This window comes from Macaca nemestrina, chromosome 13, assembly GCF_043159975.1.
Source record: "Macaca nemestrina isolate mMacNem1 chromosome 13, mMacNem.hap1, whole genome shotgun sequence".
Taxonomy (NCBI): Eukaryota; Metazoa; Chordata; class Mammalia; order Primates; family Cercopithecidae; genus Macaca; species Macaca nemestrina.
In genome coordinates this window covers 11762397-11779010 of record NC_092137.1, presented here as the reverse complement: position 1 = coordinate 11779010, position 16614 = coordinate 11762397, and the positions used below count along the sequence as shown (strand labels likewise).

The window sequence follows — 16614 nt, the reverse complement described above, 5'->3', positions numbered from 1 at the left end:
CGCCTGGCACAGAGTGGATGCTCACAAATGTTTGCTACTCACTATGCTCATTTTGTAGCTAACACACTCTCCGGGGAGCTGGGTATCTTGGCCAAGGAAGAGAAGTATGAACCCAAGTCTCCTGATTTGAAATGTCAAGCCCTCTCCACTGTCACATCCTGCCATGGGAACTCCAACTCCTACGTAATAAATGTTGCTTCTTGCAGCATGATTCCTCCTCTATTATTGTAGTCACTCTTAATTTGCAGAAAGCATTCAGGTGATGTTTTTCTTTGGGAACTATCTCTGACCCTGACTACTGGGAGGTCAGAAAAGCATCTCTGAACCCAGATGGCAAGGAACAGAGAAAACAACTCTAAAGGCAGGCCTAGTAGGCACTATGTTAGTGATGCATAGCACATAGTCACGAAGACCCATTAAATACTGGCCTACAGCCCCGGCTCACTGTGAACCCTTGTAGTAAGTTTGGGTGATTGTTTTGCTGATTGGTTTGGGTCACTACTCGGGTTTTGAGGGCTTTCTATTTGGTTAGACTTGAGATTATAAAGCAGAGTCTTAACTCTGGGGTAAGTGAGAGTCTTAACTCTCGGAGTGTCCTGGAAAAGATTCTTACAGGTCTTGGAGTGCCCCCTAAATGAAGAAATAGGAGGTTTAATGGTTGTGAATGGACTGTTAGAGGCGCATGAATGGTGTTTCATGTTCAAAATGACATCTGGCTAAGAGTCCCCTGACACAGCCATTTCCATTAGAACAACTGTAAAGATACAATGGGGGAAGAGCTCATGACATTAGGAAAAGCAAGGAATGGAAGCCAAAAATCTCATAACTTCTAGTAACTATCAAACTGCTAGAATTTTCAACCACTGGTTTAAAAAATGCTCTATTGCTTAAAACAGCAAACCTCTAGGCTTAAAATAAGTTGGAATTTGCTTAGCTTCCCACTGCCAGAAGTGTTGATGAAGGCTTTTAAGTCGTTGGAAACCTGCACCCCCATTTTATACCTCCCCATGTGTTCTCTCTTCTACATTAGTTTAGAAAGAACCTGGTAATAACACTGACATCAACTCAAATGTCCTGATTTGGATCATGTCTAGAGATAGGCTCAGGGGCATTGCATCCTAACCAGCCCTGATCCATGGCACAGAGAAGGAGAATGCACCAACTGCAAAACAGTTAGGAAGCAAGGCCAAGGGCAAGCCTTACCAATTGAAAAAATTGAATTTGATTTTTCTTCATTCCATGAAGAAAAGTAAAAACACATACACACACACAGAGGACCAAATTGGGGGTGATGAATTCTGCAAGACAAAACGTGCAATAGGTCAGGAGCACACCCTGGCAATGGATTTACTATCCCAGACAATGATTTCTTCCCTTCATAGCCTGCAAGAAAGCATGGCTCCTTGGCATCACATGCAAAAGGCCATCAAGGAAAGGACAAGTTGTGACAAAAGGGAGCATGGCAATGCCCTGCAGGCAGTAGAGAGGGAATGACAGCATAGGAATTCAATCTGGGGTTTGGTGACACACTTGAGAAGCCCTTCTGGAAAGGAGTGGAAAAGCATGAGGAGATGAAGACGAGACAGGCCCTGGTGGTAGATGGAAGCCACAGAGCAGCAGATCACCAGAGCTGACAGGAAAGGGTGGGAGTTCCAGAGGAAAAAATGTCCGCAAATAGGAGGGATTTATTGAAAAGTTTTAACCAGAGGAGTGACACAATCAATCATTGAAACAGAGAAGGAACACTATCAAATTGTGTGTGTCTGTGTGTGTGTGTGAGAGAGAGAGAGACATTTGGGCAGTGAGGAATTTCCTGTTTAAGAAAAAGTACACAATTTACATGTAAGTCCTTTTTCTTACAAAAAAGTAAAGCATCTGGAAGGGCAGAGAGAAAAATGTAGAAGCCCCCTCAACACACCCCACTGCCTGCCCCTTCCCCAGTGTGGCCATTGTCAACAGTTTGGTGTTCATTACTCCAGTTTCTTTCTACACATTTGCAAAAATGCACATATAAATTATGCCTATTTATTTTTACATGTAAAATAAACTTTATGTTCCCTTCTCTGATCAATATCTCCATGTCAGTATGCATAAAACTGCCTTGTTATTTTTCACTTTTGTGCTTGGAACACTGTTCTAGAAAATCAAGTCTGCCTAGGAGGAACTACAGTGGTTTAGAAGGTGGGTGCCCTCATCATCACTGGACTATAGAAGAGTAAGGACAAAAGCAGGGAAGATGAGTTAGAGAGATGGAGATATTTTCTTAGCAGAAAGGCTGAGAACTCAGGGGACAGACCAGACTGATATGAAATGAAAAATGAGATGTTGAGGGCCAGTGAAACACACAACAGGGAACTGGAGATAGGCCTAGATCCAGCTGTTCTTAAGGAAGGTATTAGAAAAGGGGGTGATGTCTTAGTTGTGTGAGATCAGAAGTGGTGAGGGGAAGCACCTGCTGCTCATCTGACAAGAACGGCAGCCTGGCGTGTGTCGCAAAGGGACCGAGCACCCAGGAAACTCTGAAAATGCGACTTTTAAAGCCACAGACACATTTTGGAGTAGGAGTAATTGGGGAACAATCCCTTAAAATATGACTGCGGTGCCAAGTGGTTACAGAAAGTATGGATATGTTTGACAGGGGAAGACTAGAGATAGCAATGTAAATACTCAAAATGCTATTAACTGAGTTTCAAGTTCTCTGTAGGTGGAAATATAGAAATTGCCGGGTCCTTAAGGAGCATCCCTCAGAAATGAATAGAATATGGGATCTAGAGAAGGCCCAGTCAAGATGAGATCTATTGGAGATCGAGCCAGACAGCATGTGGGTGGATCAAGCCCCAGCCTGGGTTAGATGTTGGTCTGACAAAATAGCTCCTGATGGTTCTATGCAGGGAGATAAGTTAGTATTTGTGACACTCTTAGAACAGGGAGTCGAACGTGATATATATATATCTGGTAAGTGATAAATGTGTTGGGCTAAAATAAGCTAAGTTAAAGTGAACATTTTTATTTGCAGAGTAGATAGAATTGGCAGATCCCAAACTTATTGATTTCATCTCTCTCACTGTGGGAAGTCCAACGAGATGAAATCTAGAGAAGTACGTTAGTAAAACAGATGTCTGTGCAGAAAATAAAAGAAATCGTAAAAGGCAGTCCCATTCACCATTATCTATTCATGGCCTAGCCCTACAAGTGTTAGAGACGAGGGAGCTCAACTCAGGAAGCAGGATAGAGGCAGCAGTCAGCGGGAAAAAGGGAGACAGGAGTGGCACATCCTTCTAAATAGAAAAAAATATAGCAGAAAGAAAGGGGATTGAAAGCCATGAGCACTCCAAAATGAGGGAGGAGGGTATGTCAAGAAACATATGAGCAGTGCTGGCCTTCACCAGGGTTTGGGAAGGTGATTGGTTCTCCAGCAGAAACAAATGTGAGGGGGAGGGGGAAGCTTCTCCAAGAAGCAGGTTCCGTAGCTCCAAGCAGGTTCTGCCCCATGGCAGGACTGCAAACACCTGCACACAGGTGAGAGTGTCTGGGGACAACCAAGCTGGTCAACCAAGAGGGTGGGGCCTTGAATATCACTGCTGTGATGAGATGATCACGCTAAGCAGGTTTCTCAGCTTCACAGGAAGGCAGCAATGCCTCCGAGTCTCATTGTTTGAGATAGGAAAGAGCAGGCAGAGATGGCATTTTCCCTAGATAGTGGAAACAGCACCATCCTTAACATGGATGAGACAGTTACCCAGTTGAATTCAAGTGCAGACGTTGTGGATTCCAGACCCTCGGGCACAAACCGGCTTCCCGGCATGACTAAAACCAAAAGGACCCTCGGGCACAAACCGGCTTCCCGGCATGACTAAAACCAAAAGGATTTTCCTATCCTCCTCCTTCACTCAGATGTCACCGAGGGTCTTCTATGGCTTTTGGAAACATTAAACAGTGTACTTTAACATAATTTTGCCTGAGAAAATGCTTTAAGGAATGGCAATTTCCTTGTTTGCTAAATGTTATGAGGGAAAGCCCAGTGCTTTAATAATTGCATGTATTCCTTGAATCACTGGATCTAAAAACCAAGGAACATCAAATAATTATTAACATGCTAACACAACCTTCAGAGAACCTGGAAGAATCCATTCCAGTGAGCATTCCCAGGCTGCAGCTGCAGAGGGAACCCCAACTCCACCCAGCATCTAGAATATTCCTGGATAAGAAGAAGCTGAATAACAAGTAAGGGAAGATGGGTTGGGACTTTACTTTAAAGAATACATATAATTTCTTTGGATTTTTCATCCAATTTTGCTTTACATTTGATTCCTTTGTGTTTCAATGTCTTTGAACATCAACTGATGAGGGACTTTGATTTTGCCCCCAAAATATATAATAGGAGATGATTAATATTCAAACGTGGGGTGTATTAGCATTTTCATGCCGGTGATAAAGACATACCAGAGACTGGGTAATTTATAAAGAAAAAGAGGTTTAATGGACACACAGTTCCACATGGCTGGGGAGGCCTCACAATCATGGCAGTAGGCAAAAGGCACGTCTTACATGGTGGCAGACAAGAGAGAATGAGAACCAAGTGAAAGGGCTTTTCCCTTATAAAACCATCAGATCTCATGAGACTTATTCATGACCACAAGAACAGTATGGGGAAAACCACCCCCATGATTCAATTATCTCCCACCAGGTCCATCCCACAACATGCGGGAATTATGGGAGCTACAATTCAAAATGAGATTTGGGTGGGGACACAGCCAAACCATATCACAGGGACATCTCTATTTTGTTAGCAGATGGTTATTGGAACATGTCTCAGGGCCATCAAGTTGCATAATCCTAGCAGGCATAATTCACATTGCTCATCAAGATAGGTTAAGTGATGCCAACAACAACAACAAATAACTGTGAAATAAATTGTGCAATGCGCTCCATGTTTATTGCAGCACTATTCAAAAAAGCCAAGATTTGGAGCAACCTAAGTGTCTGTGAACAGACGAATGGATAAAGAAAATGGGATACATATACACAATAGAGTACTATTCAGCCATTAAAAAAAGAAAAAAAAAAGAATGGGAGGCCAAGGCAAGTGGATCACGAGGTCAAGAGATTGAGATCATCCTGGCCAACATGGTGAAATCCTGTCTCTACTAAAAATAAAAAAATTAGCCAGGCATGGTGGCGGGCACCTGTAGTCCCAGCTACTCGGGAGGCTGAGGTAGGAGAATGACTTGAACCCAGGAGGCTGAGATTGCAGTGAGCCGAGATCATGCCACTGCACTCCAGCCTGGAGACAGAGCAAGACTCTGTCTCAAAAAAAAAAAAAAGAGAAGGTCCTGTCATCTGCAACAACATGGCTGGAACTGGAGGTCATTATGTTAAGTGAAATAAGCCAGGCACAGGACAAACTGAATGTTCTCACTTATTTGTGGGAGCTAAGAAAATTAAAACAATTGAACTCATAGAGAGTAGAATGATGGTTAGCAAAGGCTGGAAACAGTAGTTGCAGAAAGGGGTGTAGGGATGGGTAATGGGTACAAAAATACAATTAGAATGAATAAGATCCAGTATTTGATAGCACAACAGGACGACTATAGTCAATAATTTATTGAACATTTAAAAATAAGAGTATAATGGTTTATAACACATAAACCATTGTTTATGCTTGAGGTGATGGATACCACATTTACCCTGATGTAATTATTATACATTTTATGCCTGTAGCAAAATATCTCATGTGCCCCATAAGTATGTACACCTACTATGTACCCACAAAAGTTAAAAATAAGTAAATTGTACAAGTAGTTAAAAAAACTCTTCCTTAATGAAGAAACTAGAACCATAATTCTTTTTAATGTATTTATTATTCTTAACTGGTTTAGGATTAGTGTTATTTCTGGCCTTGCAGAAGTACAGGTGTCTATATTTTCCAATTCTCTGGAAGTTTTATTTTATGGTGGTAAAATATATACCAAAAAATTTATTATTGACATTTAGCATATTCACAACGTTGTGTAACAATCACTACTCTCTAGTTCCAGACCATTTTCTGATTTTCTGGAATGATTTGTGTAACACAGAATTCTCTCTCCTTTGAAGGTAACTTTATATCCAACACGTTACTATGCCCATCAAATTTCATTTCTATTGGGCTCCTTCCTCTGTTTCTGAGAGAGATGGAGTGGTCTCCATTTATGACAACAGAATTTATGCATTCTTCTCATATATATATATTTTTATAGAGGTGGGGTCTTGCCATGTTGCCTAGGCTAGTCTCTAACTCCTGAGCTCAGGCAATCCTCCCACCTCGGCCTCCCAAAGTGTTGGGATTACAGACATTGAGCCACCATGCCTGGCCCTCTTCTCATATTTCTAACAGTTCTCACTTTATATATTTCATAGCATGTGGGCATGTCTACAGAAGTTTGTGATCAAAATATTAAATTCTATTCGGATTAGCTCTCTCAACTCAATCTGAGCACCTCCATCTATTATTCGGTAAATGTAATCAACTTATATTTGACTATTGATATATTTTGATGTTTGTCCCCTCCAAATCTCATGTTGAAATGTGATCCCCAATGTTGGAGGTGGGGCCTGGTGGGAGGTGTTTAGGTCATGGGGGGCAGATTCCATGGTGCTTAGATTGCTTGGTGCTGTCCTCAGGATGAGTGGGTTCTCCCTCTGAGTTCACGCGAGATCTGGTTGTTTAAAAGTGTGTGGCACCTCCCCACCTCTCTCCTGCTCTTGCTCTCACAATGTGATGTGTCTGCTCCCCTCCGCCTTCCACCATGATTGGAAGCTTCCTGAGGCCTTCACCAGGAGCAGATGCCAGCACCATGCTTCCTATACAGCCTGCAGAACCATGAGCGAATAAACCTCTTACAAATTACCCAGTCTCAGGTGCTTCTTTATAGTAACACACAAATGGACATACACACCTGCCATCTAATTTTGTTTCTTATTTGCCAAGATTCCCTGTTGTTCTCCCCATCCCCAACTGTTCATTCCTTATGTTTGATTTCATTGATGTGGTCATTGCTGTCTTCCCTTTAATGTTTTGGACGTTGGACATCCTTTCTTTCCTCCCAGTGGTCATCCGAAATGCTTAACATGCATATTTAAATGTTCCTTTTCTACCAGCATATTAATCAGTGTTGACCCAGTAAATCAAAAATTTCAGCTCAACTTCACTATTTTCTTAGTTTCTCCATCACTGATCACTCCCACCCCTGCTCCCATGTTGAGATCATTGAGGGCATGAGAGATTCATTCATTCACTGAGCGGGCACTCGATGAGCACATACTGGGCAAATTCCAAGCTCTGGACATGCAGCACTGAATGTGTCTTACAGGATTCCTACCTTCACAGAAGGAGACAAAAATAGAAAAATGTATTTGATGTTAGTCGTTCCCCAATATGGGACGGCCTCGTTGGGAAGGTGACTTGCGAGTGGCAAGGGAACATCAGAGTGTGGGAGGGTCCAAGGGGCATAGAGGGATGAGGGGCAGCAGGCCTGAGTGGGCACTTGCCTGGCAGGGTCCAGGGAGCTGATGGGCAGTGAGCAAGCGGGCCATTGACCTTAGCCATGGCCACATGCTTAACCCAGGTCAGTGGAGTATGGGAAGTGTGGTGGGGAGCGCTGCAGGGAATCAAACAGGCTCGCTGCTCCAAACCACTTCCCTGGTAATCATCCAGACAAATGTCCCAGGTCCCTTCCGCCCTTTGCAGCCACCAAGAAGCTCAGAGTTCCCCCAAACTATCTTCCCTTGGTGGCAGGCTTCTCTGCACATTCTGAGCTGGTTTCCTCCATATTTGTTCTGCTGCACGTCCAATGCAGTCTGCCTTTTTATCCTCAGGAATTCTGCAACATGTTAATATACTCCACCTTCACAGCTTTATTCTTATTTCTTTTCCAAAACTATCCATTTTAAGCAGGTAGTCCCCAAAGATGACTAGCCACACTACCTTCTCTCAAAACAATGCTATAAATACTCACCAACAAAACAATACATGCATTATAAGTTTTATTTATAAGACTGGAACAGACAAGAATATTAGTTTGAGGGTTTTTTCCAATTTAAATTAACTAATAAAGTGGGAAGAATGACACAAAAGCTGCTATTTACAAAAGACAAGTATGATTAAAGAAGGTCAGTTTTTATTCCAAAATAGGAATAATGAGATATACAAAGTGATCATTTTATAAACACTGATCTAAATATTTAATACTCGTGAACTTTTTTTCTTAGGAAAAAAAGATTGACATCAACTCTTCGGCATCATCTTTTACAATCATTTATTCTTGGATTGTTATCCATTAGAGTGCTTATAAATGTCTAGGATAGATGTGTAAGAATGCATTCTGAGGCCAGGTGCCTGTAATCCCAGCACTTTGGGAGGCTGAGGTGGGCAGATCACCTGAGGCCAGGAGCTCAAGACCAGCCTGGCCAACACGGCGAAAACCAATCTCTACTAAAAAAAAAAAAAAAAAAAAAAAAAAAAAATTAGCTGGGCGTGGTGGTGGGCGCCCATAATCCCAGCTACTTGGGAGGCTGAGGCTGGAGAATCACTTGAACCCAGGAGGCAGAGGTTGCAGTGAGCCGAGATCGCACCATTGCATTCCAGCCTGGGCAGCAAGAGTGAAACTCCGTCTCAAAAAAAAAAAAAAAAAAAAAGAATGCATTCTGATGATTACCTTGAACTGTCTTTAAACTTTTCCTTCAAGTTATGTGCCACTTCAAAACCAGTGTGGCATTGAGGGTAGGAGAGTGGGAGAAGGGAGACCTGGACTGCAGAGTCCAGAGATCAGAACTTTGAACTGTGCTTCTAGCTCTTTCCAGCAGTGAGACCTTGGAAAGGTAGACTCTTTGCATCTCAACCTTCTCATCTTTCAAAGGGGAAGAGTAATTCCAATCACACAAGAAAGGATTGAACAAGATGAACAAGATGATCACTGTCCAGGTGCCTGGGCAATGGGTGGCCTCTCAACTGCGGCTTTAAAAACCATTCTGGGCCGGGCACAGTGGTTCACGCCTGTAATCCCAGCACTTTGGTAGGCCGAGGCAGGCGGATCACAAGATAAGGAGATCGAGACCATCCTGGCTAACACGGTGAAACCCCATCTCTACTAAAAAATACAAAAAATTAGCTAGGCATGGTGGCGGGCGCCTGTAGTCCCAGCTACTTGGGAGGCTGAGGCAGGAGACTGGTGTGAATCCAGGAGGCGGAGCTTGCAGTGAGTCGAGATCACCACTGCACTCCAGCCTGGGCAAGAGAGCGAGACTCTGTCTCAAAAAAAAAAAAACCAAAAAACCATTCTGTCAGCCTGTGAAGGGGTGAGCCCTAAGAAATCCATCTCCCTGCCTCCTCTCTTCTGTTCCCACCTCCTCTCCAGTCAAGCGAGATTCTTCCCTGAGGAACCAAACATCAGTAAGAGAAAATGAGCTACTTCAGGAACTGAAAACTAAACTCTAGTAAATTACAGTCATAAGTCTAGTTCTCATCAACTATTTTATATATCACTTTGGTTGTTTTCATTGTTTTTTGGTTGTTTTCATTGTTTGTTTCAAGTAAGCAATGTGGTCCTTTCTCCTTTGTAAGGCAAATTTTTGGTCAACCTCTGTTAGCCTCATTTCCTCCTCCCCAACCCCCCCCAGAAAACCCTTTTAGTTTTAAAGAAAGCTTCTTTGCATTTTTGCCCTTTCTAAGAGGTAGGGTATTTACCCTACATTATTTTAATAGGATCATATTTGCTCTGAAGTAAATCAATTTGTTTAACTTTATTAAATTTGATGCCTTTGGGCTAGCCTCTGAAACAGCAAACTTATAGGCAATTAAATAATTCTTATTAAAACGATCTACTTATTTTTTCTTGTCTCCAGCCTTTACAGTTAAAATGTTCCTTTGGAATATTGCTTTGTAGGAGGTTACAGGAGAACCTACTTGGCTGAAATCCCATCTACTGAAATACTGGCACTGCTACAAAATAACCCAAGATTCTTTAGAACTAAGAGAAAAAAACCAGGTTTGTCCATGGAAGCACACGAATGTCAGGACAGGAAGCAAATATTTGTTCCTCGTGAAACAGACTTTAAAACAGCCGTGGGCAATGGGCTGGCCCAGAACTTGGGAGTCTCAAGTTTTCATTCCCACCCACTGCGGAGTCTTTTCCTGGCTCCCAGGACCACAGCCTCAGGGGCCCACGTGTACTATGAGGGGCTGCGCTGCAGACAGTCCCTGGGGTCCATTCCAGTCAAACACCCCACAGTTCCAGGCCTCCCTTTAGCCTCAACAGCACGAGGGCTCTGAGCACTCATCTCTTCCAGAAAACTCGCCGCTGTCTTCCTCAGATGTGTCGTCCGGTCAGAAAGAAGAGCGGCCGGTCTTCCCTGGCATTGGCGGTCTGGAACTCATCGCGCAGCCGGAACTGCCACTCATCCTCGAGCTCCAGGCGGACAACCGTCTGACGCAGTGAGCTCCGGTCCTGACAGATGACACACAAGGTCGCACCTGTGTGGACAACGGCAGAGGTGCGAGAAGGAAAAAGGTGAGTTTCTCCAGATGAAAGCGGCTGCCTGGATTCTACTTGCAACGGCAAGACAGGGCACTGCTGGGAAGGGCAGAGGCGGCGTCCAAGTCAGCCTCTTGCTTCTTTCAGGATGATGTGCAATCTTAGCGAGACAGGAGTGTGGCTGGGATGGGCAGGTGTGCGGGGGAGAAAACACGGAGGCAGAAGGAAAGCTGAGCAGGGACTGAACTGAGGTGCGGAGAGGAAGGAGAGAGGCTGGTCGAATTGCAAACCAAGCATCCTCAGCCCCAGCCAGTAGCTCACATACCCCACCCTACCTACTCCACCTTACAGCTTCATCCCCCTCTTCTGCCACCCATCCAGGCCTGGGACAGCCCCCACTGTCCCATGTGCCAACCACAGGAATTCTCCTTCCTCTCAACTCCCAGCACATGGCGAAACGTCAACCCAGTCTCCTCCACGCTTTCCCTGTCTGCTCCCTCCCCACCTTCGTGTCCAGTCCTCCCTTTAGATGAAATGTTTCCCAAGGCAGAGACTGCTGTAGAAACCTCCTGATCTTTCCCAAGGCCTTAGATGCTGCTGGTGTTCACTCAGTGCCTGCTAGAGAGGAAGGTCAGAGCCAAGGGCCACCAAGGAGAGCGAAGGTCAGCTAGGGATCTGAGCAGGACGGGAAATGCAGACTGGAAATCGTGTTTTCAAGTCATGCAGAACAAGTGCTTGTCATTCTCAACCAAGCTGGCGCAGACAGGAGGAAGGCTGGCGTAAAAGCCAAGGTGGTGTGGGACCTCCCAGGACGAGGAGGAAGACTCGTCTACCAGGGGGAAGAATGTCAGCCACGACTGGGACACTGATGTGAAGGATTTGGGCTGGAAAAGAGCACAGATGGCTGGTGTGGTGGCTCATGCCAGTAATCCCAACACTTTGGGAGGCCAAGGTGGACAGATCACCTGAGGTCGGGAGGTCAAGACCAGCCTGGCCAAGATGGCAAAACCCTGTCTCTACTAAAAATAAAAAATTAGCCGGGCATGGTGACAGATGCCCGTAATCCCAGATACTCGGGAGGCTGAGGCACGAGAATCACTTGAACCCGGGAGGCAGAAGTTGCAGTGAGCCAAGATTGCACCACTGCACTCCAGCCAAGGCAACAGAGTGAGACTCCATCTCAAAAAAAAAAAAAAAAAAAAAAAAAGACAAGAAACACAAAGGCTAAAAAAATGTCTGCAATTCATCTAAAAGAAAGGGGGATGTGTTTTGCCTCTATCCAAACAGGTACAGGGAAAAGAGAGCCCCCGGAGATCAAATCCCAGCTCTCTTGCACGTTCCTGGGTGGCTGAGGCAGTCACTTCCCTCTCTGATCCTCGGTTTACCCATGGGCAAATAAGGACTGGGACCAAAGGTCCCCTCCTCAGGGTACCCAGTGACCACAGCCATTGAAGACAAGGTGCAGGGTTAAGAGTACAAAAGTTACCTTTCAGAAAATGAAACTTTTTCAAAAAGCTAGCTCCCACAAAAGAGTCACAGAGGTACAGCAGCAGTCCGCTGAACAGCAAGTCCGAGCAGCTGATGTTTAAAGAGTGGGGCCTGGAGCTCACATAGCAAACAGAAATCTGAAAAAGAAGAAATCTAAGAGAGAGCACCGTTTTCTATGAAATGCTCAGTAGTGTTTGCATCTAGTAAATACCAACTGCTTGGTCCAGCTCAAGATTTTTGGGGGGCCAGAGCCAATATTTTCATGTTATTTCCAAATCTGTATCTGAAAAATCAATTCTGGAAGTTTTATCCAGATTTATCTAGTCATGAGTTCATCTGAGAATCAGAATATTTAGGCGGGACGCAGTGGCTCACACCTGTAACCCCAGCATTTTGGGAGGCCGAGGTGGGTGGATCACCTGAGGTCAGGAGTTGGAGACCAGCCTGGCCAACATGGTGAAACCCCATCTCTACTAAAAATACAAAAATTAGCCAGGCATGGTGGCACATGCCTGTAGTCTCAGCTACTTGGGAGGCTGAGGCAGGAGAATCACTTGAACTTGGGAGGCCGAGACTGCAGTGAGCCGAGATTGTGCCATTGCACTCCAGCCTGGGCGAGAAGAGTGAAACTCCATCTCAAAAAAAAAAAAAAAAAAAAAAAAAAAAATGCTTGGGCATCAGAATTGGGCTGGCTTCCTATCTTCTTACTTCCGGGCAAAGCATCTCAGCTCTCTCAGCTGAATGGCAAAAGCTATAAAGTGGGGTCAACCCCAAGACGAAGGAGTTGAGGACTTAGGATTCAGAGTCCCAGATTCCAGTCCATCGGTTCTAGAGATTTCTCTGAATTAGGGATTCGACAGCACCTCCTCTGAAAGTCACCTGAGATCCCAGGTTAAGGTAACAGTCGACAGACAGCACTGGGTGGTCATGGTTCTTCAGGGAGAGCGGGAAGAAGTGGTGGCTGTGGTGCTGCAGGAACTTCTCCAGCAGGAGCTGGGCGGGCGCCGCGAGGAAGGTGTGCTTGCTGTCCGGGGCACAGATGTACTGGGCCGGCACGACCGCCGCGGAGTTATCGGACACCTGCACGGGAAGGGGTGGGGGTCAGGCCACTACCGCCCTGAGGAGCGAGGACCTTCCCACTGCTTCTGGGCAGCATGGGGTGGCCCAGAATGGAAGCTTGTGTCGCTCAGGGGAATAAACTGAGAACACATACTTCAAGAATAAACTTCTCTGTTGAGAAAGATTAGGTTTTACTCAAGGGAAACATGCAAGAGACATGTTCAAATGAACCAACCCAATCAGTAAGAATTAAAGACACTGATCATTCCATGCAGGAAACCGGCTTTCCGGTCTAGAGAAAACAGGAGAACCCACGGGCCTGGGGGATGCAGGCCTCTGGGAGTGGCCAGCTCCCCACCAGAGATCCTGTCCTGGTCCCGCCCAGCCCCGGGGCTCTTCCCACCCACAGCCGGCATCTGAGCTACAGATCTTGCTCCATCACCAACACGTTTACATCAGACTCTCACTGGCTTCCCTCCTGTGAGTCCTAGAGAAAAGTCTGGAACTTTCCCATAGCTGGGAAGGCCTGCCTACTTCCCCAGCTCCTCCCCGCCACCCTCCTCCCCTTCCTCCATACTGACCTCCTCACTCCTACCCTTCTGCACCTTCACCCACTGAAGGCATCCTGTCCCTGTCCCTGCCTCTGTCCCTGCCTCTGTCCCTGCCCCTGCCCGTGCCCTTGCCCCTGCCTCTGTCCCTGCCCATGCCCCTGTCCCTGCCTCTGTCCCTGCCCATGTCCCTGCCCCTGCTTCTGTCCCTGTTCATGTCCCTGCCCCGCCTCTGTCCCTGCCCCTGCCTGTGCCCCTGCCTCTGTCCCTTCCCCTGCCCGTGCCCCTGCCCCTGCCTCTGTCCCTGCTCATGTCCCTGCCCCTGCCCTTGCCTGGGCATGTGGCTCACTCTTTTCCTCCAGGTCTCTGCTTTAATGTCACTTCCCTGGGAACTCCCACAGACTCAGGTCTCCCCGCGACACACAGTTCACTTTTGTGGTGCTTCTCCTGATGGTCCTTAACTAGCCACGTGTCTGACATCTGCCCCGGCTGCTGGGCTGTGTACTCCTGAGCATGGGGATTGGCTGCTCAGTAAGTATTTAATGAATAAATGAAAACAATGCAGTGATTTCACTCACGTGAAAGATTGTAAGACATGACTAGCTTCCTTATGTATAACCAATATGCAATCAAAAGTAGTAGAAAATTAAGATTATGTTCAAATAATAAAGATAAAATACCTAAGAGTTTAAAAATGACACTGAAGGACATAAAAGGAGAGTTTGTTTTAAAGGCACGTCTGGCCCTTTGATGGAGACATGGTAAGTCTGTTTTCTCTGATTAAACAACAAACCTCACACAATTTTAAGATCTCAGTGATGTTGTAAGTGGGGGCCTTTTATTTAAAGGTCTTGTTACTTTGCAAGAGAAATGAGGAGAGGCCCCGCACTGCTGGAAAAGGCGCAGTACCTGCCTCTGGGGGTCAGTGAAGATGGAGCTGGTGTCCCAACTCAGACCCAGCCCACCTCAGCGTAGCTAACTCTGTCAACTCAGCAGTTGACAGAGATGAGGAGGGAAAGAGGCTGGGAAAGGCAGCTGGTGGCATTAGGGCAGGATCAAGACAGACAGAAGTGACAGAGAAAGGGGCTCTGGCCCATAGGACCGGGGAGAGCTTCGGGCAGAGACACACCTGCTGCATTGCTTCCTGGAAGACACAGAGCCATCAAGACTTGCTGTGATTGTACATCTTAATTCCCCAGGCCTGCTTAGCTGGAACACACGTAATCGCACCAGGTCCCTCCCCACCCCGAGGCTGCCCAGTGGACACATAGTGTGACTATGGGGCCAGCCTGCAGAGCCATTCAAATAGTTATGCAACCAGGCACCATCCCAGGGGCCCAAGGAAGAGCGTGGCCTGAGACCTCACCCAGCTGGGGCGGGTGAGAACACACAGGAAGGCTTGGTTGGAGCCTTGCCCCCAGCAGAAGCTTGTGGGATACTGGTTAATATCAGAGGTAGAAGAGAGACCCCACGGAGCCTGTCATTTCCCAGGGCTCAATGCCAATTAAAAACCTTTACTGACCCCACCCAGTAGGGCCCCGCCCCATGCGCTTGAAAGAGACACGGCCTCCCCCGATTGCTCCTACCCTCAGTGTGCGTGCCAGGGCGGCCCAGGCGGTGGACACAGAGGCCTGCCCAGCAGCGAGGAGCTCACCTTGGACGTGATGTGGAAGGACCTGTGGCCGCCCACCACGATCTGCTTCTTCATCACGCTGAAGCGGTTGAACCGGCAGAGCAGGAGGCCGGCGCTGTGCACTCGCAGGTTGAAGTCTACATCGTCACACAGGAACCTACTCAGGGCCAGAGGAGGGGTGGGTCTGATGGGGCACGGCTCACACCCTCCGTCACTGCCTCCAGCACCTAGCGTGTGGGTCCCTGTCGTAGGGGGCTATGAAGGTGGAGTGGGCTTCATTCTTGCCTCAAGACCTTCCTTACTCTAGGGGAAACGTAAGGCAAAACAGACAAGGAAAATCCACAGGACAAACAGGGCCATCTCTGCACGGGAAAGGCAGTGTGTACCTCACGCTTCAACCACACGAGGACTGCCCGGTGGTGAGCAGAGGCCAAGGGCCAAGTGCACGTGAGAAACGTTACCAACACGACCTCGCGCATCGGTGAAAAAGAAAGCAACAAAAAACCTCCGCGGGTAAAAACATGAGCCGCGTTTTACAGCTGAGAAGAATAGGGCTCGGAGGTGAGTGGCCTGCCTGTGCTCAAAGATGGTACACAGCAGAACCCGGGTTCCCAGAGGCCCAGTCAGCCTGGCTCCAAAACCCACCCTCTTCCAGCAGCTGACGCAGGCTGTGGCCCAGTGCCCGGTGCAGACAGGCCCTCCATGGACACTGAGCAATTGAATCCTCTGGAGATGGGAGCACTTCTGTGACTAGATATGTACAGAAACCTACGGAAATTATCATTTTCTTCCGTGCTAAAGCTCCTAGAAAGCAATGTATTGGGAGAATGAATCGAAAAGGCAAGAAAAAAAAACCCCACACAGTCCAATGTAACTCACTCAAAGCATCATGAGAATTGGTGAATGAAGCTGAATGATCTGTGAATACTCAAAATTATTCAGCACTAAAAAAACTGGGACAACGGAGAGCAAGGCCAGGCCAGTGCTCACCGCCAGGACGCCTCTGCAGCCCCAGGCTGCCCTCACTCAGGACTCTGCGCGCCCAGGGCCGCCGCCTCCTCCGCCCCGGGTGCAGGTGCTCACCGGTTCTGGTTGTACTGCACGTTCTGGGTCAGGTCCACGTTCAGGATGATGAAGTTGTGCACGTGGCAGCGGGAGAAGGGCTCTCGCACCTCGCTGGCCCGGGTCTTGCTGGACCACTTCCGCAGGCCCAGCAGGGCGTAGTGCGTGATGTTGGGGGCAGCCTCAATGTGCTGCATGATGTGCTTCAAAGACACGTTCCTTTCCGACCAGGAGAACTCCCTGCTCAAAGGAGGGAGAGTGAGCCCCTAGGCTGACACCAAGCAGCAGCAAGGCCCTTGGGACCAGGCAGTGT

The 16614-nt window shown here is 47.0% G+C and overlaps 1 protein-coding gene across 16 annotated transcripts in view; it reads right to left on the bottom strand.

Annotated features, from left to right (window-relative positions):
• Window positions 1–8012: 8012 nt before the first annotated feature.
• The window catches only part of LOC105486477 (growth regulating estrogen receptor binding 1), a 159739-nt gene continuing 151137 nt past the window's right edge, over window positions 8013–16614 (bottom strand). For 14 of the 16 annotated variants that reach the window (XM_071076241.1, XM_011749359.3, XM_011749352.3 and 11 more), the window contains exons 29-33: window positions 16323–16541; window positions 15261–15396; window positions 12879–13079; window positions 11998–12136; window positions 8013–10510 (exon numbers count right to left, since the gene is read on the bottom strand). In XM_071076241.1, the coding sequence (XP_070932342.1) occupies window positions 10347–10510; window positions 11998–12136; window positions 12879–13079; window positions 15261–15396; window positions 16323–16541 (859 nt within the window). In that variant the 3' untranslated portion in view covers window positions 8013–10346. Of the gene's footprint in view, window positions 10511–11997; window positions 12153–12878; window positions 13080–15260; window positions 15397–16322; window positions 16542–16614 lie in introns of all 16 variants that reach the window. The other 2 variants (XM_011749350.2, XM_071076244.1) reach the window with 2 other exon arrangements.